The 25,062-nt window shown below is 40.4% G+C and overlaps 1 protein-coding gene across 1 annotated transcript in view; it reads left to right on the forward strand.

Annotated features, from left to right (window-relative positions):
- The window catches only part of SEMA3E (semaphorin 3E), a 648,430-nt gene that overhangs the window by 515,549 nt on the left and 107,819 nt on the right, over positions 1 to 25,062 (forward strand). Inside the window, exons 6-8 of the mRNA XM_086919774.1 lie at positions 16,949 to 17,068; positions 20,775 to 20,917; positions 24,498 to 24,612. Of these exons, the coding sequence (XP_086775900.1) occupies positions 16,949 to 17,068; positions 20,775 to 20,917; positions 24,498 to 24,612 (378 nt within the window). The remainder of the gene's footprint in view (positions 1 to 16,948; positions 17,069 to 20,774; positions 20,918 to 24,497; positions 24,613 to 25,062) is intronic.

Consider the following 25,062-nt stretch of genomic DNA (forward strand, 5'->3'; position numbering starts at 1 on the left):
CGTCTGATGTCTCTGCCCTGCACTCTGAAAGAAGACGGCAGCGTCCTGTCAACAAAGTACTTCAGAACCGGGTTGAACCAGGCTCAGGCCCCCTGGCCTGCAAAGACAAAAGAAATGCAGTATAAATATAGGAGCCATTCTGTGTCTGACAAACCAATTTGGAAAGGCTGTTCGAATCTGACATTTTACTACATCGATCGGGAACGCTGTTTGTAGAGCTGTACGATTCAACTCCAACTGACTCAGACACTCCGAATGCCGGTCAGAACTGATTCGGACTGACTGAACGGTTACCTTTCCATTATAATTGGTCGATCGGAAACGTTTACGATTCGGTTGGAAACAAAGGTTCCGTCACGGTTTAGGAGAATCCGTGTGCCACTCAGAGCATTTTCGACCAACATAGTAATGAGGCCCTTTAGACTTGCAGCTACACATTGGATGCATTTTTAACTATTTCCTAATTCAAAACAGCATGCTAGGAAGATCAATAAATGTCATAGATTTTGGAGTAAGTTTCTCTTTCCATGAACCCTGCTCGTAGGGGACAATCTTCATGTGAGCAGGTTTATTGGAAATGTGCAAATGTTCACATTCTTATCTTCACATTAAAAAAATGTCCACATGAATACGTTCGCTTCCCTAGGGACTGCTTATACATGGGTCTTCGGAGAAATCTTCCGGCAATTAAATCAGCACTTTCTTCTACATTAATTTAGACGATGTAACTGCTGTTTTAATTAAATGTCTATTGCAAATGTTCATGAATATACAGTGTTGCAACTCTGCCGCTGTTACTCACATTTCAATTGCCCGCTCATATGAGGAAATCCATTTCCCTACCCCCTTGATCACAATTTCAACTGTTAAAAAATGTGTGTAGTATTCATATGTTTGACAGTCGTAAGTGTAGTTTTAGACTGGAAATGTGCAGATCCACATGTTGTAAATCTGGAACTTCCACTTGGACATTCGACGTTTTGCACATATAAGATAGACGTGTAAAACCTTTCTGGGTCTGACCTAGTAAGTGGTGGTGTATGTATTTAAGTACAGACTTCTCGTGTGTTTTTCAGTAGGAAGGAGCAGTACGTCTTTTAGCTATAGCAAGGCTTCATTCAAACTACAGCTATAGTGACAACAAATGTGCTTTATTAGAGCACATTTTGGCATGACCGTGGACTTACAATAATTCTGCATTACCAAAAAGTCATGGAAATGACACGGATGGCTTCTGCCAGTAAAAGGTTGATGAGGTCTATACACAAATGCATGTAAAAAATCCATGGCAACATTGTTATCGCAGTTTTTCCTTGTATAGACACGCATCTCTAAATGTTGAGGTAATAGCGAGCAGTAACATTACTGACACTATGGTATTACCTACCTAAGGATTAAGCGCAAACCTGTTAATGAGAGCCTAAGAATGTTCAATTAAAGACGCTGCAGGTGTATTTTGAGCCCCTGTCTATTTCTTCCGAGAGATTGCAGATGGCTTTTTCTTTGTTTTCATACATTTATTCCTGAGCATATCTAACTTTGTGTTTTCCTTCATTTCTGTGGTAAGTGGGTACATGAATTTTGATGCATAGGGTATCTTAAAGTTACGCTGTCCACCTCCTTAGTGAAATAAAAGATATATCCTAGGAGTTCTCCTGTGAAGAAATTTACTTTTCATCATGTAAATCCAGGGGCTTGGCTTTAAAAGCTGAAAGATGAAGGGTTTTGTCTGTGTCAATATACTTTTTAATTAAAACAGTCAATTGCTCACGTATCCCAGTGACACCATTAAGTGCCTTCATTTGTATTGAGATGGGATGCTTGACTTTAAAAAATACCATATAACAAAAAAGAGTACTACAATGAGCCAGTGTACAGTGCAAAAGGACCCTTCAGAGAGGTCGGATTCCCATCAATCACCAAAGTGATCAGTCTCATCATTTGGTATCCTTCCTACCATCCACTATGCCTCTTGATCATAGAGGGAGTTTGTGGTGGGTTGTATCTCAACCAGGTCACAAAGGAAGGACAGCAAAATGAGACAAGCTCTTAGTTAATCATGATCGAATAGAGGGTGAAAGAATTTAAGTGCAGTGCGTGAAAGTGAAGCTAAAAACGTATTAAGAAGAAAGAAAACAATTTTTATTAGGATATCCATTGTAATCCTTATTAAAAATAGTGCAAAACCAGCTTAAAAAATATATTAGCTGCTATCAAAATCTGGTCTACATGTTTCAGCGTACTGGACAGGTAGTCCTTGGCTTTCTTCAGGACCTTTCCAGAACAATTATTGCTACTGCATAAAAAAATCAAGTGAAAAGTCAGTGGAGAAAAGTTGGAATTAATAAAACCTTACAAAATGAATTTCGTTCCTCTGTACTGACGGGATACAGTTGATACCTATAAAGTAAAATATGCAATGTAGTACTAATAAATGAAATAAAGAATTGTGGGGCATATTAGCAAAAACTTGCGATATTTATAGCACAACGCGCTTAGGGTGTTTATTTTTATCGCTGCCTATCGCTGTATATTTTTTAGCGGAGAAAAAATGCTATTAGCAACGTTTATCTCCACTGTGATAAAATATCCAGCGATAGTGGCGAAATGCGTGAATATCGCTGGAAATCCAGCGATATTCACGCATTAACACCATGGTGGACTTAGCCTGAAAATCCACCTCCCATTGAGGACTACAGGTAAGTCAGGTTTTCAGCAGGTGTTAAATACTAGCGATAATCACGCTGAGCGTGACTTTTTTTATCGCTTCACCTGCGTTGGTAATAGGGGGAAGTAGTGTTAGCAACTGTTTTCAGTCGCTTCTAGTTGGAAACGCCTTCCTTGCATGTCATCGCTGGCATGCAAGGCGATGGGAAAACCGTCCGCTATCGCCAGGAAGCGGTCGCTAATGCCTGTTAGCGACAGCTTGCTGATAGGGCGATAAAAAAATCGCTGCTTTAGCTTTAAAAAGTGCAGCTAAAGCGGCGATAAAGCCCTTGCTAATATGCCCCTTAGACACTGACAACCCTAAATAGGTGGTGTCTCATATGGAACAAATGAATTAACCACAATAACCCATATGTATATGTAATATATAATTCACCAGCCGTGGCCCGTGGAGGGAGTTCCGGTGAGGCAGGAAGGCGGGGCGGGGGCGGGGCAGGGTGGGGAGTGCTAAAAAACGGAATATGGATAATTGGAGTTAAGCATTTTGCAATGCAGTGCGCGGTACGAAATTCGTTTTAATAATTAAATTGTTTACTTACCTCCAATTATTCAAATTCCGGTTTTTAGCACCCCCCACCGTGCCCCTCCTCCGCCCGCCTTCCTTCCCCACCGGAATACTGTTGTAGTCTTCCTTTTACCTGCTGCACTCTCCTTTCAGTAGTTCTCTGCTTACCTGCTCAGCTTGTGATGAGGTCATGTAGAATGTTGGAGTGTGTTTGTAGGAGTGGAGTGTCAGTTGATCTGGATGGCTGAGCAGCCAGGAGGCTGCTCCTGGTGGGGCAATTACTGGGGCAACTTAAGGAACATCTAAAGTACTTACCATCTTCCTATAACTTAGAATCTACTTTGTAACTTTAAGAATAAACGTACTTGATGTAACTACAAGACTCTGACTGCGCATCTTTCATTATTACAATACTGGCGACGAGTTGGAGAACCTACGTGATCTACATTGAATTGGCTTGTACATATGAAACTGGAGAAGTGCAAAAGAAGCTAACTGACTGTCCATACGAAACTGAAGTAGCGCGAGCAAAAGAAGCTAACTGTCTGTCCTTATGAAACTGATGAAGCGCATACTGAAGAAGCAAACTGGCTGTCCACATGCCCCACCAGTGACCAAAGACCGGTCGGCCCCAACGTGGACGTGCCAGTTATTGTTGAACTAGGGTGAGTGTTAATTTTCCCCATATGTGTGATTTTACTAATTGAATTTGCTGGACTGGGGTGACTGTTCCCTAATGTGATCGGTCAACCTGTGTGAAAAGCTGATCTCTGAAACAGACTAGGAAAGCGCAACATCGTTTTTTGAAAGAGTTAAACTGCAGCAAATGTTTACTGATCGTCTTGTGCCCAGAGTGCTGTGTTTGGAGGCAGATACAGCGCGTCTTGGCAATGGAAGAGTCCCTCGCGCGTTCTGGCTTAAGAAACCTTTTTAACTTTTAAAATCGAGCCAACAAGTGTACAGCATGCAGCGCTGTGGGAGGAGACACTTTTGAGCACCACGGTTTCTATTTGCCGGTGGAGCGTTGGGTCTGACTAAACAGCGCACTTGCAGCGCGTCTTGGCAGTAAAGTGACTTTTATTTAAAAATCGAGCAAGAGTTTCCTCCTGTGCTAGCCGACTCACCGTTGGTCAGAGTGACGGTTGGTGTGTGGAGCTCTTCCCTGTTCGCCTGCCTGCCTTGGAGTGATGACGTTGCTGGAATCCTTCGTGGTGTTGGTGAAGGTTTCCTTTGACCGTTGTGACGTTCAGCGCCTAAGCGTGCCCTATTTCCTTCAGAAAGTGACGCTGAACGACGCTGTGGCGGCCATCTTGGCACATTGGGAAGAATCCCTTTGTATGTGCTGAGAACCACGACGTTTAAAATTGAAGTATGAAGATCGTGATGTTTTGGTTTTCCAGTCTAGTTCACGACGTCTATCAGGTCCCTTGTCATTTTGTTTTGCTTGCTGGATTTCGTGGGTTTTCACCTTGTGGGCAAAAGCGAGCTCCTGACAAAAACTTTATGTGGTGTCATCTCGAGTTGGTGGTGCTGCCTGTGACGCTATTCTTTACATATACTGGATTTAACCTGCACCACCTGGACTATGGATTAATGATTACTTGTATTAGACTTTTGGGCGAAGTTTTGGACTTTCGGGTGAGGTATTCGCTCATCTTCACATGGACTGGACTTTCGGGTGAGGTATCGCTCATCTACCTAGACTACGGTGACCACGTTTTTTGTTTTAGTTTGTTGTGTTTATATTACCTTGTGTTTTACATCTGCATTTTCACAACATTGTATTGGGGGCATGTTACTGTGGTTGGTTTGTTTGTAACCATGAGGTGTGTTTTGTCGGAAATATGTTGTTTTACGGAAGACGTCGTGAATCTTCCCGTATTTACAACATTCCTTACTTGAGACAGCTCACCGGAGCATGAGACATTCTTATTTTTGCTGGTCATTTGTAGTTTTTGTCTCTTGTTTTCTGGAGTGGTGTTGGTAAGTATGTGTGGTGTTTATTTGACTCTGGTGGAGTGTCCCTTATACAGTTGTACGTGTGTGTCATGGGTTTTAAGGTTTTCCTAAATTTAGTTTGTCGTGGGTTTTAGTAATCCATATTTTGTTTTCCTTGGGTTTAGTTTCCCAAAATCTGTTTGCCTTAGGTCTAAAGAAACCTATCAGTTGTTTGCCATGGGCATGGCGATCTGCATAATTTTGTTTTCCTTTGGGTGCAGTTATTCCCAAAATTTTTGTTTGCCTTAGGTCTAAAGAAACCTATCAGATGTTTGCCATGGCGATTTGCATAATTTTGTTTTCCTTTGGGTGCAGTTATTCACGGATTTTTTTTTGTTTGCCTTGGGTTTTGTTTTTCCCATGTTTTGTTTTCCTTTGGGTGTAGGAATACCCAAAATTTGTTGCCATTGAGTTAGTATTACTCATAATTTGCTTATCTTGAGTTCATGTGACTCATAAATTGTTTGCTTTGAGTTAGAATAACTCATGATGTGTTTGCCTTGAGTTCTAAGTACTCATAGCTGGTTGGTCTTGGTTTTACAGTTACCCATAGTTTTTTTTTTGGGTGTTGGCCCTGTCATGTAGCGTTTCTGGTACATTGTGTGGTGTGTTGTTTTTTGGAAACGCAGTTTGTAGTTTTTGATTGTATCTTTTTGACTTGTTTTCCTTGTTTTCCTTATTTTAACAGAGAGTATGGTGTATTATATGTTTTTGTAGTGCATCCTCTTTTCTGCCATATATGTGTTTTACCATCTCTATGCATTTTTGAGTAAGGGGGTAGGATGTGTAGTATGTTTTATTTCATGGCGTTATCAAGGGGGTAGGATGAGATGTGTGGTATGTTTTATTTCATGCATTTTTCCCCACTCTTATTTGTTGTTCTACTACACTACTTCTTTACATTTGTTTGTTATGGTCTTCACAGCAATCGGAGGTGATGTACCCTTTCTTTTTATTGCATCCCTCTGTGCTCCAACGTGTGTCTAACAGCTTCACATTTTCTTGTTTGTTTTTTAATATTATAATTGGGGAGATGTGTTGTAGTCTTCCTTTTACCTGCTGCACTCTCCTTTCAGTAGTTCTCTGCTTACCTGCTCAGCTTGTGATGAGGTCATGTAGAATGTTGGAGTGTGTTTGTAGGAGTGGAGTGTCAGTTGATCTGGATGGCTGAGCAGCCAGGAGGCTGCTCCTGGTGGGGCAATTACTGGGGCAACTTAAGGAACATCTAAAGGACTTACCATCTTCCTATAACTTAGAATCTACTTTGTAACTTTAAGAATAAACGTACTTGATGTAACTACAAGACTCTGACTGCGCATCTTTCATTATTACAATAAATACCCTCCACGGGCCGTGGCTGTAATTCACAACAATTTTTTTTTACCAAAGTAGTTTCTCACCTGTCTTGTACGAGGATAGGACCTCGCCTCGCCTGGTCACAACTCAGGTCAACGAGGCCCCACTCTATGGGAGGAAAAAGGGTGAATAAACAGAGAGGGGAAGGAAGGATAAAGGGATGATAAACCATACCCAACTTACAATATCAATCGTCCCCTCATCTTGTTTATTAAATATATCCCTCAATAGTCCCCCTTGGACTTTTTATATCAGCAAATGGAGTATGAATATACTGTTAAGGCTCATGGTGATGGCTAGAAATAGTGGCTAGAAGACTGCGCTCATTATCATACTCTCAATTGTTGTCTGACTGCACATGTCTCCTTCTTAGTATGTTATAGGGACCGACACTTGTATTTACCTGCAAGTCCCTGCAGCACAGGGGAACATAACAGCAGTAGGCTGGTCTTAAAAGATACGGATGTGCACTATGTTCCCCCTTGTGCAAAGGAGCATGGCAAGATTTGAGAAGTATTGTGTTGAGTGAATAGATTCAAATGTCAAGTAGTTGGCTACTAATGCTTAATGAAGGTGGTCCAAAATCAAAGCGGGTTCTGCTGTCCTACAAGAAGTATTTTTAGTGGTATTCTGGAAAAAGATTCCTGACAGAGAGGTGAAACCAGAGGGGCTTATTATCAAGACAGGCGATACAATTATCGCCGATATAACGACAGAAACCTGCCTCTAAAACGGCGATAATGGGCTTGATAATATGCTGGAATTCCAATTGAAGCCCTTGTTAGATGTCCTTCACATTTAATATGGGCTTCAATTGGAATTCCATAGAGCATATTATCAAGCCCATTTTCGCCGTTTTAGTAGCAGTTTTCTGCCGCTAAAACGGCGATAATTTTATCGCCTGTCTTGATAAAATGCCCCAGAGTTTTAGACGCACAGGGCGAACTCTCAGCCTTGTGGCTACATTAAAAGACTACAGAGCAGCATAATGTCAGGTGGCAAATGTCTATTCTGCGAAAAGGACCAGCAGGCAGTGACATCAGCTGCAGGTGAAAGAGGACTCTGCACTTAATTAAATGAATATACATGTTGAAGTGTATTTACACATCATGTGCTCTCGAAGAGCACTTCAACTGAATGGAAATATTGCGAATCTGCATGTGGATAAATATACTATTGTTAGGTTCTTTTGATTCGAATTGCTGGTTATTATAATTGAAAAAGGCTCACAGGAAATGCTTCCGTTTCGAAAAGATTCATATCGCTACATTGTTGGTTAACTAATGAAAGTCTGCCACCCAGTGGTTAGTAGATTTGCCGCGATGGATTTCCCTAAAAGTAGAGAAATCATATAAGTAGGTTTGTATTGTTTTGTAAAGCTTTCAAAACTTTCCACAAACGTGTTGCTTAGTAAATTCAACGACAGCATTGCCAGTTTAATCTGGAATACCTAAACCCAAAATAAACAACCACGAATTGGGTGTATTGTTCTGTGTTTGGCATATTAATGATAAAGACCGTAGTCGGAGTAGGAACTAACATTTCTTAGCTGTAAACAATTACTTAAAACCAGACAAAATTAATTTCCGTCCAATAAAGACTCCAAATACATATGTATGCATGCCGGAAACCAATAATTTACCATTACATGCATGGTGTTGTCAATGTCGGCACAGCAAGCATTGATTCATTCCAATTCACACAACTGCTGACTGAATGAGAAAGGCGCAATCACTATGACAAGGAAACCCATAAATCATATTCAACTAGGCCCCAGAGGAACGTTGCTAGGAAGCTTATACGACAAAGCACATTTGCATCTTATTTCCAACACTTACAGTCGCAATAGATTCATATAAGTGAGATTTAACAGATTTGATTTACAGCGACTGCGCTATTGCCAAATCCATGTGGTTTAAGATTAAATTATTGGTCATTTGTAGTTATACAGTTCACCGCAGCATATTTTAAAATACTCCATCTTTGTTAAACTAGTTACGTCTTTTATTTGTGTTGATCGTGTTTGCCTTTTTTTCCTAATTTTACTACTCTGTCCGTTTTCCCTTCCTACTGATGCTCTGCTTTAAGCATGGAAGCATAGAGCTTATACATGCACAACAAGGCTACTTTTCTCCCGTGCCAAGATGACGCCCAGAATCCAGACAGCTGGCTCTCTCTTATTTTTCCAAAGTATTCAGTTCATAAGCCTAAAATAAAAAATAAATTAGCCTGAAAGACCCTTTCATTGTTAGGTGTCACCTAGGCAGCATTTGCAATGTCTCTTCGAGACATGCTGTATTCAGGTATGGCAGTGGTTCCCAAACTTTTTTGACCAGCGGCTCTCTTGACTAATTGGCTGGTGGCCGTGGCTCCCCATTACAGTACTTTTTTTGGTAACTTCTATTAAAGGCTTGCTATACTGTATCTTTTTGAAATAATGTTCAAGACCCTGGACCTTACTCAAGAGGGGCCATTAGTAATGCATCGCATTGGATGGCAGGCATCGGCAAAGCTAACAGGTTTAGCTTTAATTTACTAATGGAGTGGTTCTTAACCTGTGGTCTGAGCTAGATGGTCCGTGAGGCCTACTAAAGGTGTCCGCATATGCTTTACAACATTTTATAATATTAAAATTAATCAATTAAAATCAACTACGTATATACAAATAAAAATGCAAAGTTGTAAACTTTTTCTATATTTGTTTTTGAAAATAAATTAGGTATTTGAATATTTGAGCATCTGTTTGGTGTTTTTGTATTTTCCAGAGTATACATGTTTTTGTATTTTTGTTTTGTTTTGAGTTTCAAACCACAAAAGTTGCTTAGACCGGCTGACCCCGGCTTAAATAACAACTTAGTGGGGGGTCCTTGGCTTCTAATAATGATTCACTGGGAGTCTGCACATGTCAAAATCTTAAGAAACACTGTGCTACTGCATGCAAATACAGCAAAACCAAAGGGGATGATGGACGGAGTGTTGAACATTGCAAGCACTCACCCCCAGTCAACTGATCTGGGTTTAGTTCATCATCATTCTTTAGCTCACTCCACCACCCGAGTTCAGACATTGTCACATGCAAATCCGTCTGACCCTGTGCCTCATGGGAACAGTCCAGCCGAACTGCCAAACCATGTCTTCCGTGGACCAGAAACAAGAATCCTGGGACCAGTTTCTGGCTAATCAGCCATCATCAGCCAGGCTAGCTTGAATCCAGTGGGAAAGTGAGCAAGGGAACCAAGTCTGGGCATACCCTGCCAACTTAGGACGAACAAAGCAAAACCAAAGGGGATGATGGACGGAGTGTTGAACATTGCAAGCACTCACGCCCAGTTAACTGATCTGGGTTTAATCCATCATTATTCTTTAGCTCACTCCACCACCCCGGTTCAGACATGACCATATGCAAATCAGTCTGACCCTGTGCCTCATGTAAAACCTGCGTTGTGATGTACCGCGATCTAAAAGATCGCGTTGTAACATCATATAACCTACAATAATAGGGGTGTGGCCCGTTTTCTGATCATTGGGACATCAACCCCTAAATTTTGCAACAGGATGTCAACACCATTTATATAAAGTGAAAATAAAAGATGGGCAAGAGTACACCCCTGTCTTATTCCATGGGTAATTTTAAAGTGCTTCGTGCATTCCCCACGTGTTCCATAAGGTACACAAAATATCGAGTTTTAAATTTCGATATACAATTATATCGAAGTTTAAATATCGATGGGACAAAATATAGAAGGTAAGTAATATCGACAGTCTTAATATCGATATTAGTATGATATCAGTAATATCGAAGTTTTAAATATCGATGTCAATAATATCGAAATAAATAATTTCGATGTTACTAATATCAATTTTTAAATAAATTTAGTGTATATTATATTTTATTTATTATGTTTTATTATTTATTTTTAATGTAATTTAATTAAATATTGTCTTTTACTACTGTAGCGGGTTGTGGGTTTATAGGGGAATAGGGTGGGAAGTAATTTAATTATGTTAAATTAATTATTAATTAGTAGGAATTATTAATTAATTAATTGAGAATTAATTTTTAATTCATTTTAATTAATTGATTAATTGATAAATATGTTCTGTAGCGGGTTATGGGTTTATAGGGGAATAGGGTGGGAAGTAATTTAATAATAATTAATTAATTAATATATGTTTGTAAATATTTTAATTAATAATTAATTGGTAATTAATTTATATTAATTAGTTAATTAATTAATATAATTTTGTACATATTTTTAATTACTAATTAGTTGGTACTTAATTAATATTAATTAGTTAATTACATTAATTAGAGTAATTTTTTTATATATAATTTTTTGTTATTCATAATTAATTAATTGGGATAAAATAATATTAATTATTAAATTAAATTAATTACAGCTAATGTGCTAATATATTTACTTTATTGTTATTGTTAATTAATAATTCATTGGTAATTAAATAATATTAATTAATTTTGGGTAAAGGAGTATTTTTAGTGTTCAGGGTCAGTTTTCAGTTCTTGGGTAAAGGGGTATTTTTAGGATTCAGGGTCAGTTTTCAGTTTTTGGGTAAAGGGGTATTTTTAGCGTTTAGGGTCAGTTTTCAGTTTTTGGGTAAAGGGGTATTTTTAGGGTTCAGGGTCAGTTTTCAGTTCTTGGGTAAAGGGGTATTTTTAGGGTTCAGGGTCAGTTTTCAGTTTTTGGGTAAAGGGGTATTTTTAGGGTTCAGGGTCAGTTTTCAGTTTTTGGGTAAAGGGGTATTTTTAGGGTTCAGGGTCAGTTTTTAGTTCTTGGGTAAAGGGGTGTTTTTAGGGTTCAGGGTCAGTTTTCAGTTTTTGGGTAAAGGGGTATTTTTAGGGTTCAGGGTCAGTTTTCAGTTTTTGGGTAAAGGGGTATTTTTAGGGTTCAGGGTCAGTTTTCAGTTCTTGGGTAAAGGGGTATTTTTAGGGTTCAGGGTCAGTTTTGGGTTTTTGGGGTACAGGGATATTTTTAGGGTTCAGGGTCAGTTTTGGGTTTTTGGGGTACAGGCGTACAGGGTAAAAATAAAATAAATTTACATTAAATCAATTAAATGAAATAAAAAAAATTACATTAAATTATTAAGTGTTTTATTTATTTTAAATGTACATGTATTAGTTTTAATTTTGTTTTAATATTTTTATTTAATATTTGTAAAATTATATGTATTTTAAAATTATTTTTACATTATTAATAATACATTTAAAAAAACGATATTTGTAATTTCGATATTTTTGTACTACAATATTATTTTTTCGATATTTTTGTACTTACCTTTAGGAAGATATGACTCCGATATTTTTGATTTCGATATTTTTGTGCCGATATTTTTGTATTTCGATATTCTGTCTGTCGATATTATGTCAGACATTCGTTCCATAACGCATCGGCAACAAAAGCCAGGAAAGATCTACACTGGCTGTCGATTCAAGCCAGGATTTCTTTTAAACTTCTCTGTCTGGCTCACAGGGCAGTCTTTGGATCTGGCACTGAAGGGATTAGGTCCCCAATTAGCCTCTATACCCCCAACAGAACGCTTCGCTCGTCCTCCAGAAATGTGCTCATTGTCCCTAGATTCAGAAGGGCGAGATGGGGAGGAAGAGCCTTCTCCACCCTGGCACCTAAATTATGGAACTCGCTCACCCCTGAACTTTCCAGCCAACCATCTCTTGCGATCTTCCGTAAACTTCTGAAGACCTGGCTCTTCTCTCAGGTTTACTAAATTCTGTGTTATAAGCTGCCTGTTAAATTATATCTCTATATGTTGCCTGCGCCTTAATGCCCTTGGGGTTAAGTCTGCGCATTACAACTCATCCTTCATTCATTCATTCATTCATTCATCTTTGCTGATAGTTGAGCTTAAATTTGAGATAAAAAAAACAACAATATCCTCCGGGGCACCCATCCCTCTCAATGTCTCCCATAGCTTTGAATTATTCTCCAAGTCGAATGCACTTGACAAATCGACAAAGAAGAGGTGAAGAGAGCCCTCCCCTGCAAATGTGTATTTACCTATTATTAGTTCGAGATTCAAACACTGCTCAACTGTCCCAACGCCGCGTCTGAAGCCATACTGAGCTACAGATAAGATATTATTTTCAGTTACCCATTGCTCTAGCCTGGCCAGCAATACTCGGCCCATCACTTTCAATGTCGAGTCAAGCAAAGATATTGGGCGATAGGAACTAGCACTACTTCTGTCCCCCTTTTTAAAGATGGGGACTATTAAGCTTTCCGCCCATGTGGCTGGAATCACCCCGTTAATTATTGCATTAAAAATGTATACAAGACGGGCACCCAAAGGTCCATATTATATTTAAAAACGTCGATAGAGACCCCGTCGCGGCCTGCCGCCTTGCCACTGGCACTGTTCTTAAGGGCTGTACTAATTTCATCTTGAATAATGCTCCCTACTTTTGTGTTCTTTAAGTTTATCACTTTATTGTCCCCAGAATTAAAAATACCCTGATTGGATTCATTAAAAATTGCCTCGAAATGGGCAAGCCATTCCATAGGAGTTACTACCATGTCAATCTTCACAGACTGAGAATCCTTAAAAAAGGATGGTCAAGAGTTTTCCAAAATAAAACAGAATTTTTAAGGTCTACAGCTTTCATCAAGTTCTCCCACGCTTTATCCCTAATCTCTGATTAACTCTGGGTAAGGGCTTTTTTATATAATTTCCGTAGGGTGGTTATCTCCTCCCTATTACACGGGGTAATTTTTAATGCAGACTTTAGTTCTCTATTTAGTTTGGAGCATTGTTGGTCGAACCACCTAGGCAAATCTGATGCGGTTATCTTACTATTCCTTTGCAAGTTTTCTGAAATTACAGTCAAATTACCTTGGAAGGCCTCTACTATATCCAAACTGTTTGTGGATTCATCTAGACAGGTACTAATTTGATCCTTGATTTTCAAAATGATTTTATTTGTAAAGACTTCTGGGTCTACACCTGCCCATTTGATTGTAATCCCAATCTCCCCCTGTGTTTTTATATTCCCTTCGTGGATATCTGATTGAGGCTGTATTTTAATCGGAGTCCTCAAAGTTATTACCACGGGATGGTGGTAACTCAATAAGCTTGGGGAGACTAAACATTTGCTTACAATGGGCCTAAGACTTGTTGAGATAATGAAGTGGTCAATGCATGAGGATGATCTTACTCCTTCAAAGGTATAAACATTGCCTCTGTCCTCACGCCCACTCTCTTTTAAAAACGTTTCTGTAATTTCTAAATTATACTTGAACATGAAGAAATTTACATTTACACCATAGTTATTATGAGGGAAATGTGCAAAATAGCTACCTAATTCCTCCTCATAACCGCATAGCTTACCAGCCATGAGATTACAAGGTTCTATATTAAAATCTCCTGCCCAAATAACAAAGCAGTCCTGACCTACAATCTTTATAAAATGCATCAACTCTTTATCCAAAGTTATGATGACCTCGTGACTCGAAGAATTAAAAATATTATTATAAAAATTTATAACAATAATATCCTCCAATCCTTCTACTGAAAAATATAAAAACTGGAAATTTGGTGCCTTTATGTATGTTTTTGTTTAAAGTCAGTCTAGAAAACTATGAAATAAGTACTGCTAAACCACCACTAGCCCGACTTAGAGGGGGTAGCATTTGTTACAATAGTCTTAAACCCATTCACAAAGATCTCCTCAGTAAGCCATGTCTCCTGTATTAAAAACATGTCACATTTTTCAATACTATTTAACCAGTTTGCATCTTGCAATTTGTTCCTTACCCCAGCTACGTTCCATGTCATTATATTCAGGCATTCATACTGTAATTGACTCAGGCGGTTTATATCGGTTTCTGCACTAGGCCCTATCTTTCGTCCAATAATACTAACCTCACTACTCTCTTTATCCTGACTCGTAGTCCTTGCTGCATCCTCATATGAATCCGGCTTAACAGGCGGGTTGGACACAGGGGGTAGATAAGAGTGAGTAATTAGATTTTCCAGCAAGGTAGGAGTTATAGGTATAGTCAATCAAAATTATATAATTCTGATAATTGAGCAAATCTATTGGCTAGAGTTAAGGGAGGAAATGGGAATCTCTGGCTGAATCCCTGTATATCTCTTCTGTTGTTTAATGCCCTAGCTGTCCGCCATCCATTCTGAATAATATGGGGTCTATAGAAAAAACACAATGGCAAGAGACAAATATTACCCTAGCTAAGCTCTGAATTTGTACTCCCTAGACATTTCAACAAGAATCCCACCACAAGCACATTATTAAAATTTGCTACTATACAGTCCCCATGTCCTTCTTTCCTGGAGTGTCCAATCCAGGCACTGCGCCTAGCCATGATCATCTGGTTACAGATGTTCGGATACCACTCCCCAACTTCCTTCAGACGAGTGGAGAACCAGTGCCTGGTTTTTGCCATCAGTTGATCTGTGTTTTCTATCTGGCCCTCCTGTAAGACTGGAACATTATGGAGGACCACAACCAATGGCGCAGCTGCAGGAGGGAGATATAAGATCTGGGGACCCTCTGTAACTAAATCACGCACCAATCCCTTAGGCGTCCGTTGCAATTCTTGACACAGAGGTCCTAGTGTCAAACTAGTTAATTGATCACCCTTAGGCTTCGCACATGGTCCACATGCTTTCCCTCCCTGGACACCAGAACTGGTCTGAGTAGAACCATCAGGGTTAACCCCTAGGTCGCCCACATTCTTGCCCACATGAGGTATACCAACATCATTTACGCCCACAACATTCACATTTCTGCTCAACGCACCTGATTTTAAAGAAATTTGCATTTCTACACGGGGATTAGAGAAAAAGGGGTTACCAGATATCACATTACCAAGGTCATCAGTTCTGCTAGTCCTTACACTTTCACTTGGTGCCGGTAAACGCCCCAAATTACCAAAATTCTGCATAACATTGGATTCAAAAACAGTTAACCTTTCCTCTATTTTAGACAGCCTATGCAAAAGTGGGGACAGGGATGTAGTAATTAAGAGTTCTAATCTGGACCACATAGCGTCATTATGTTTCACAGAGGAATCGCACAACAGATTTAAATTTAAATCCCCAGATAAACTTGACACACTTGACTGCTGGTCTCCCGCTACTGGGGGTGGTATTAATGCAGTTCCACCTCTTTTATCAGTCCTTTTGATCTTGACCGTTTTTTGTCTCTGCGCCCCCCCCCCCCTCCGCTTCCTTTTTTGTGATACATCTGGAGTTCCAACTTGAAGGATAGCTTTACCATGAGGGGCCGATCTTGTAGCAATGCATGTGGGAGGGGTACTTTGAATCACCTCAACCGATTCAACTGGTAGTGAAATGTTTTGTGTTCCCTGTCCACCTGATGTTTCCAGCGGGTTGCTTAGTGAGATCCAAGATCACTTCCATTAACAGGGGGATCAGCATCAGTAACCCTGACACAATCAGGGGAACGTGCATTGGCAATGGCGCCCAGGGATGATCATTTAGCTGATTGTATGTCCATGGATACACGGCGCTCTGTCAATTCTATCACGTGAGCGAGAACAGAAGTAGCTCTAATGAGGAACTGGTCCAAAGACCCCACTATGCTGCCTGAGGGCCGTGCAGCTTTCCCTTTCCCAACACATGAGATCATTTTCTCTATCCTTCGTCTTTTAATGAGGGAGTCAGTAAGATTTCAATCTAGGTAAAGCAACCACCCAGATTAATGGCCCCTTTCTGTAAGACCAACTACACATCCAAGAACTTGACTAACCTGTTGTAGTAGCCTTCTCAGAGGGTAGGCCGGGCCTGGCCTCGTCTGGACTCAGACGGGCCCGCCCTTGGCCCGGGCTTCGCCCGGCGCGCGCCTGCGTGCGTCCCGCAAAGCGGGAGCGGCGAGCAGCTTTATCTCCCCCTGGTGAATGCAGGCACAGGTGAGGGCTGTTAGGACGCGCTAGTTCCTGGTACTGCGAGTCCACGAGAAATCCTCTGCAAGGTTTAGCTGCCACGCTGCGGCACACAATCTCAGGTCATTTACTTGCTCATCCATTCTATCTATAGGTTTTTCTGGCTGCCTAAAAAAGGTGTACAATCTGTTCACATTTCTGACACTTATTTTTCAAATATTGCCATATGTTTGCTGTGACCCTTTATCAACCTAGTCGCAGTGCATGGCTGCACAATAACCTGCTACTACAATTCTGATTTCGTCGTCTTGCTCATTTTATTACCTTTAATGGTAGTTTTGAAATTGTTAGTTTGTTGTTAGGAGCTCATTTTATGGCACTGATACACAATATTGATGAATGCTTGAGTACTCTCCAAAAACATGCAATGCCATGATCATTACATCGCATCATCTCTGTTTTCTAGGAGGAGAATTGTTTGCTGGCCTGTATAGTGACTACTGGGGTCGAGATGCCGCCATCTTTCGTTCAATGGGACGCCTGCCGCACATTAGGACTGAGCATGACGACGAGCGGCTGCTGAACGGTAAGCACATGTAGGACTGAGGTGACCCCCCAGCTGCTTGAGAAAGAGAGCATTCTCGGGGACTACCCCAATTATGGGAAAAGTGAGCAATTTTGGAAAGCCTCGGTGGTGTGATAAGGACACCTTTAGTCTCTGGCCGTCTCGAACGACAGCCTCGGCCCTCCAGAGATTCACATGCATGACTGCTTCCTCAGGGGGACATTTAGATGAAGGGGTTCTGTGTTGTGTGAAATGTTTTTCATGCAGTTTTGTAGAACTGGCTCACATTTATCTCTTCAGCAGAGCAGAGCGATTCTTTGTATCTTCCCCAAATTACTTACCTTCAAAACAATTGAAGTCCTGAAAGTGTATCAGTGGTATCTACGTTACTCTTCATTTAGCACTGTTTTCCGGTTCATTGATGAGTGTGTGAAATACACACGTTCTATAACGGAGGTCCTCGCTTTCGGAAGCCCGAATCGACCACCATCTCTAGTTTGTGATCAACAGTTGCTCACAATGCACACAAATACCCTCTGACATGACCATGCCTTACGAGACAATTATGGAATATGCGGCCCATTTCAACCATATTTTCATCTGTGACTCTGTCCCAGGGATTGTTTTGGTCTACACATTTTCCACTCAGGTGTTTGCTAAAGTTTATCCTTTCATGTCGCTATAATGTTAAAGTTCATAGTGCTTTTCGACGAATAAGGAGCAGTAAGAATTATAAAAGTGGATAAAACTATATTATACTGAACTCATAATGCTAGTTTATTTACCTAGGAATATTAGTTCATTAATGTTAAGAGGGTTTCTAAAGGGCACATTCTTCGACTAGTGGCACCTTAGAACCCTTCAATATTGATGACAACCTCCAATAGGGAAGGTAGAGGGAGGATTCGCTTGTGGTGTGATGGCATCCCCATCTGGGGTTGGTACAGTGAGCGCAAATGTATTTCACAGTTTAACGCATGTAATGAGTAGGTACTTCTCGAGAGTAGCTTGCTGTGTCTGGGGCCAACAGTAGCTGCAAAGCTGGGTGCTCCCATTTTCCCTGAAAAAGTGGAGGACCTTTTCCAAGATGTGAAGATGGCAGGTGTGTCTGCGGTAATGCATTCTATGCATGAATCACCAAACAACTCCTGAACACAGTCGAAACCATTCAAAACGCCACAGCAAGACTCATCCTCAACCTACCTCGCCGTACACACATCACCCGCACATGAAGCATAGGCTCATGATTAGCAAACGCACACACTTCAAAATCCTCACACACACAGACATAGGAAGAACTACACAGCATAGGCCCCACCTACCTACCTCAACAGCCATACACTGCCCAACCACCTCCGCTCAGCAAGATGGTCAATTGCACACGTATCGCGCGTACAAATAAACTGAGCCAGAGGCCATGCGTTCTCAAAACATTTCCACAAAAGTGTGGCATGACCTTCCACGTCACATAAGAGCCTCCTTATTTCTTCTTCAGTTCTGCAAGAAGTTGTAGAGTTGGCTCTTGGAATAAACTCTGGGGTTCCAGCCGCCTACCCACCCACTAAGTGCCTGGATACCCTCAAAGATGGAGAATGAGAAATGAAGCAAGGCAAACAACATATAATAAAAACAAATCTTTCATTATTACTTACTGTCAATAAATAGAGCTCTTTAAGCAGCATTGTAATGCCATTTGCACGGTGCACTTCTCAAAAGTAGCTTGGCTGTGGCATTTTAGAAAATGTCAATTTTATTTATCCCTGGGCGCATGACCCTCGGGATCCATCACCAATACAGATCTATAGTTTTGGTAGGATCCGAAATCAGCTCAATAAGGCGGGAGGGAATCAATACAATGCATGTGATAGTACATTTTGACACCTCTAGAAGTCATCTAGACAGAGCCTTTTCACTTGCATACATAGCATCTATTGGTGGGGAAGATGGTTTATTTACTCTGACTAAACTGACCGTCAGACTCAGGTGGTGTGTTGGCCTATACTAGAGCTGGGGCCTTTGGCACGGAGCCCTAAATACGCACAACCACTCAGTCTGCTGGTCTGGGCCAGAAAGCCCGAGTGACCTCCGCCCATTTATTTAAGCTGTCTGGCTACGCCTGGCCAGAGAGTGATACAAAGTGTGGAAGCCCTTCAGGCCAGCATCCGGGTTCCGCCTGCGCGGTACTCAGATCGCTACAGCAGGTAAAAATGATCTCTAAGCTCCGTGTGATGTATTCAGAAGAAAATATTTCGAAAAAATCCTCCACTCCAAATATAAGACACCCCTTTTACTCGAAATAACATAGGTTACGCATTAATTTTTATGTGGGTAGCCAAGCAGTGGTTGCCATGGTAATTAAAAATATCTGATAATGTGGAATGGAGTAGGTATGTTAAAGTTTCGCAAACACGTTAATGACTTCACTTCGTTAAAGAGACAACATTTTATATTTTGAATCAAAGATTTATTAAATTCCAAATCAGGCACCTTTTTAAATGCTATATGTCTGATGTGCATAACAGAAAAAAAACTACGAGAAGGATAAATAAATGCGTTACATATTTTTAAATAAATATATTTTCATTTCCTGTTCATTTCTGATGGAGGCCCTACTCCGCCTGATTACAGTGTAATTGGTGCAAAAAAACCTAGAGGGTTATTTCTTAACGTTTTGCGTGGGCGTTCACGTTGTGCAAAGCTACCCAAATCACTTGTCGATTTACCATTAAAAAGAGATACACCCACAATACAAACCTATGCAGTGCAGCACATGAGCAAGGCAAACCTAGGGTCCTATTTACAAGTCCCTTGCTTCGTAGTGCCTTACTTTTTGGGGCTTATTTGCAAGCCCCTTGTGCCGCTGGTGTGTCACTTTTTATATGGGAAAAAGTGATGCAGCTCCGGCGCAAGGAGCTTGTAAATAAGCCCCTTAGACTCCAAAACGTTGCAATAACATCACCTTTTGCACTAAGAAAATAGATTTGGAGTAGTTCACACCCTCCTATTTTAATGTAAAAGAATGGCATTGCTCAGGTAGAGGCTTAGTATTCTGATCCTCAAAAGGACCTTTCTCAAGACGTGCAGCAAACAAACAATTGTTGGCAAAGTGAATAGGTCTGGCATTGGTCACTGGGCTTTTCTATTTCTCATGGTTTTTGCAAAACTCTGAGGTTTATTTACAAGCTCCTTGTGCCACCACTATGCCATTTCTTCCCATATTAAATGTGACAAACCAGTGGCACAAGAGTCTTATAAATAAGCCCCTCTATTGTTGGGGAATTTTCCACGTCCTCAACAATCTAAAAATAATTGGCTAAACATAAACATATTTTTGGGTCTCAAAAGGAACACATTGCGCAGGTAGCCCTTGGCACATGTGGGTACTACTTTGTGTGCGGATGGGCTACTTGTGAAAGGGTAGAATGCCATCCTCACATTAAAGTTAGCCAATGGCTGAAGTCGCTGTCCTACCCTGTATGCCATAATGGCTGTAAGAAAAATATGACTGACACAATAACAGACCAATGTATGAAGAGGGCAGGGGGAAATCTCCCATAAATATGTATATTATAATTTAGTCAAATAAAAAGGGCTTAGCTAATGCCAGACCTGATAAAAATGTTGGGATTTCTCTTGACTCAGTCACACATGATCACGCATGAACATATTTCAGGAAAAGAAGTTAAATCAAAATCAAACTTTCTATTCTTCATCTTCCTTTTCACAGAACCAAAGTTTGTTGGCTCTGGCGTCATTCCTGACAATGATGATCTCGATGACAACAAGGTTTACTTTTTTTTCACCGAGAAAGCACAAGAGTCAGACAAGGAAAACGGCGCCATTTATGCCCGGGTGGGACGAGTGTGTGCGGTAAGATCAACATTTGTACAATCCATACTGAAGTACTGGCATTTCTAAACATTATGACTGAAAGTCTCTTTTGATCTTTAAATATTTTAGACCATTGTTCTTAAATAGAGTTGTTAAATTATGAGTAAACAGATGATTTTCTGTATTAAATTATCTTCATTGTTCTGAGTTCAGCCAAGCTTCTAGTCTGAACATTTACATCATCGAGTCTAAAAACTGGTGCGAGCATGAAAAAGAGATCACATATTCTTGGTCCAACTAGGAAGAAAGGAATTCTAGCAAAATAGGAATTAAGGGCTAGATGTAGGTAATTCCCATTTACAGACTCTTAAATACCGAATTTTACCGAATCGGTATTTAAGAGTCTGTAAATGGGAAGGGGGCAGATTTAGGTAATTCCGAATTTAGGAATACCGAATTATGTATTGCCCATTGATTCCTATGGGCCTTGAAGCCCATAGGAATCAATGGGAAATACCGATTCGGTATTTACCGAATCGGTAAATACCGAATCCTGCAAGGGTGCAGGGGGTGTCACTTTGACACCCTCTAGCACCCCAAGTACAGGCTTGTGTGACATGTGGCACACATACATGCCCTAAGGGCATGTCTGTGTGTCACATGGCACAAGTGTGCATGCACAGATGTGCATGCACACCTGAATTCGGTATTTTACCACACAATAGGATTGTGTGGTAAAATACCGACTCTTAAGGGCCTGTGGCACTCTTAGGAGTGTCAGCTACATATGGATTTACCGATTCGGTAAATATACCGATTCGGTATTTTACCGAATCGGTATATTTACCGAATCGGTAAAATTACTGAATCGGTAAAATTACCGATTCGATAGGCCCCTACATCTGAAAAGCCTAATACCGGTCGGAAACGGCCGAAATCAGCCGTTTCCGACCGGTATTAAGGCTCTTACATCTGGCCCCTAGTCTTAGTTCACACTCGCATTTAAATGAATTAAGAATTTGTATTCTAGGCAGAAAATGAGAAAGTGACGAGTAGATTCTGTTATCTCATTTTTTCCACATACAGACAATAAATAAGTTATCATTTGGCCTCATATCAACTTGCCAATCCTAGAATGGGATTTCATCAAAATTTTAGGTTATCTTAAAGCGTTCCTTGTCGTTGAGAGAAGATAATTTCAAATAGGGTTTCCAAAGGGTTCTCATTTTCACTTCCACTTCGGTGTGTATCACCATTTCCTCCAAAGAGTTTGCAGTGTTAGTTTTGTATTAAAATAGGATGCAATTGACTTTTTTGGGTGACATAGTCTTTATTCTATGCCCGAGCAGACTGATTGGCTATCAAACATCATTTGTACCTCCCTTGTGCAGGTGTGTTATGGATTTATGAAACCTGACGTTTGGTAATCTTGGCAGGCTAGGTCTTGTCTGCCCGTTTTAGTCCAGTGTTGCTGTTCATATTTGTGCTATCACTAGCCGGTTCAGCCTTGGTAGCATTGACAGATGTTTTTGTATGTTTGCAACATGCTACAGGGAATGAAAATATAAAATTACTGCTTTACTCCCCCTAGTAAGTAATGCAACATAGACAGCTTAGGACAACAATGTTTGCTTGACGTACATTCTCGCTAAATCAGCTTTAATGGCATCCATGCATAAGCTTAATAAGGCTGCAGCACCATGTAATGCCCATTGTAACCTGCAATCTACATACGGACAAGTATACGACACACGAGCCATACCAACTTCATGCAGGAGACAAGCCTGCTCAATTATGCCAGGCACCTTCCCTTGGTCATGGAAGACTTTTCACAGCTTGGATTGATTAACCAACTCTAAAGTGGACCTAAGATCAAATACAGACAACATGATGGAATGTTTAGCTGCAGCAACGTTTTCTATTATTACAGGGAAACATTGCTCCAGCATTCTGCAATTAAAAAAAGCATGTAACCTGGAGCCCCGTCCATCAAGGATTTTTTTTTAATAGAGTGTTCCTCAGTAAAAGGGATTTGTGACTGCTGCAGTGTAAGTGTTACAGAAAAATGAAATTACATGTCCAGGTGTGTCTTATCTAATGTGCCCCATGAAGGTACATTTGGCCACTCCTAACAAGAGATGCCAGAAATCGCAATTTCTTTTTGTGAAATTTCATGACAATTCTTTCAAATTATGTAAAAGTTTGCGTAACGTACTTGCTAGTATCTCGTGTAAAACTTGCTCAAAAGGGCATTCCTTATATTGCATTCAAAACTCATACAAATTCCAGCAGGACACACACTAGTTCAAGGAGACAATATACGTGGACCACCGTTGGAAGACATTTTCTACTCAAAACACCATCAAACGGGACAAAACAAAACATGTAATTTTATGGGAGTGAAAACCTTGTGAAATTGGTATATACCTTATTGGTTTTTACTCTTAAAAAATGCCGTCCCTAATCCTAGCTTGCATTTGGTCAGGAGTCATCTAAGGGCACAGGAATTGGGTGGGACCTAAGCACTAAAGTCCTGGAATCCTGCCTTGGTCATTCCTGTAGTAGTGAAATCTAAAGTCTGTTCCAGTAATTTGCCAAGCATGCTGCTGGAGCACAGCCAGATGTGAATATTCTAAAAACGAAATGCAAGCCTCTCACCCCACGAAAATTGAAGAATGCCCTCTACAGTTAGACAGTGCATTGATGCATGAAAGTATAACACAAACCACAACACAGAAAATATTGAAGGGCTGAGTATTTTATTAAGTCTATTACACTGTGAAATTTCAAAGTATGTTAAAATCTGTTCGTAGTAATATCGACAATGTTTTCCACCTGGTGATTTAGTTAAAAGGTCTTCTTTAGGAATGGGCAGGTAATTAGTGAACCCATAGGGGCAGATTTCAGTCGGACAAGGGCAGATTTATGTCGGACTTATGTCTACAAGATTTCACTGAGTCAGTTTTACGACGCTGCTGGGTCAAATCCTTACGCCTGCTTGAAGCAGGCGTAAGTAGTGGCGCACCACGTTATGTATGGGTGGCCTCTGTACATTGCAGGAGTTGTGTCGCACTTGCGACGCTACTCCAGCAATGCGCCGCCCGTACACCACAAGATGCGTCACGCATCTGCCCTTCCTTGCCCCATGGTGCGCCGCATTGTAAATGCGGCGCATCTGTGGTGCCGCAAGGAGGGAATTGTGTGACGCATCAGTTTTGGCGCATCCCTGCTGATTTGCAGAGATGCGCCAGAACTCATAAATCTGCCCCATAGTCTTTCGCTGTTGGATCATAAACTGGATCTCTATCTCCGGTTATGGCTCATGAACTATAATGCAAACTGCCATTTCAATGTCTTATATAGCCTTATACCAAAGTGTTCTGTGGCCCCTGATAGGTGCTTAGTAGTGCTTAAACATATATAAAATAAAAAACCCTAAAATGTAATAAATGCCATCCTTTCACTCAAGGCAAAACATTGTACAATATTTACCAAAGTTGATTAATCTATAATTATCCTGTAAAAAGGATGGCAATACATTATCTTTCAAAGTAATTTGCTGAAAATATTTTAAAGCTATGTCAATTAAAAAGGTGCTTTTCCTTTGTTTTGTTTTCAGAATGATGTAGGTGGACAGCGAACGCTCATAAATAAATGGAGCAGTTTTCTTAAATCACGGCTCATTTGCTCAGTTCCGGGACCAAATGGAATTGACACATATTTTGATGAACTCGGTAAGTATAAGGAGGAACTGTAAGACATGATTTGCGGTAAAATCCTTTCTATCCAAAACTTCTCTCACTTTAACGTCTATAACATGTTCGAGAAAATGTGTTTACTTTTAATTAAGTATTGTTAACGAGAAATTACTGCTATTTGAATCGATATTGTAATTTCCTCTACAGACAGTTACATGGAGTTCTTTTATGATATAAATGATTAATTAGCAATGCACGGGATATTGTGGATACTGGTTTGGTTTGTCTATATGTTGCCCGCTATAGTAAGACATTTTGAAACTTTTAAATTCCTGCCACACTGTTAGAGCAGCTATCACAGTGTGCTGTATGGAGGAGATGTGGGATGCGGTGGGCGAGGTGCTATCCTGTGTGGGTGTTGTTCTAACATTAGGAGGAACATCTCATTTAATAGACCATTTGCAAAATAACCTAGTGAATGTTAAT

The sequence above is a fragment of the Lissotriton vulgaris genome, chromosome 1_1 (assembly GCF_964263255.1).
Source record: "Lissotriton vulgaris chromosome 1_1, aLisVul1.2, whole genome shotgun sequence".
NCBI classification, from domain to species: domain Eukaryota; kingdom Metazoa; phylum Chordata; class Amphibia; order Caudata; family Salamandridae; genus Lissotriton; species Lissotriton vulgaris.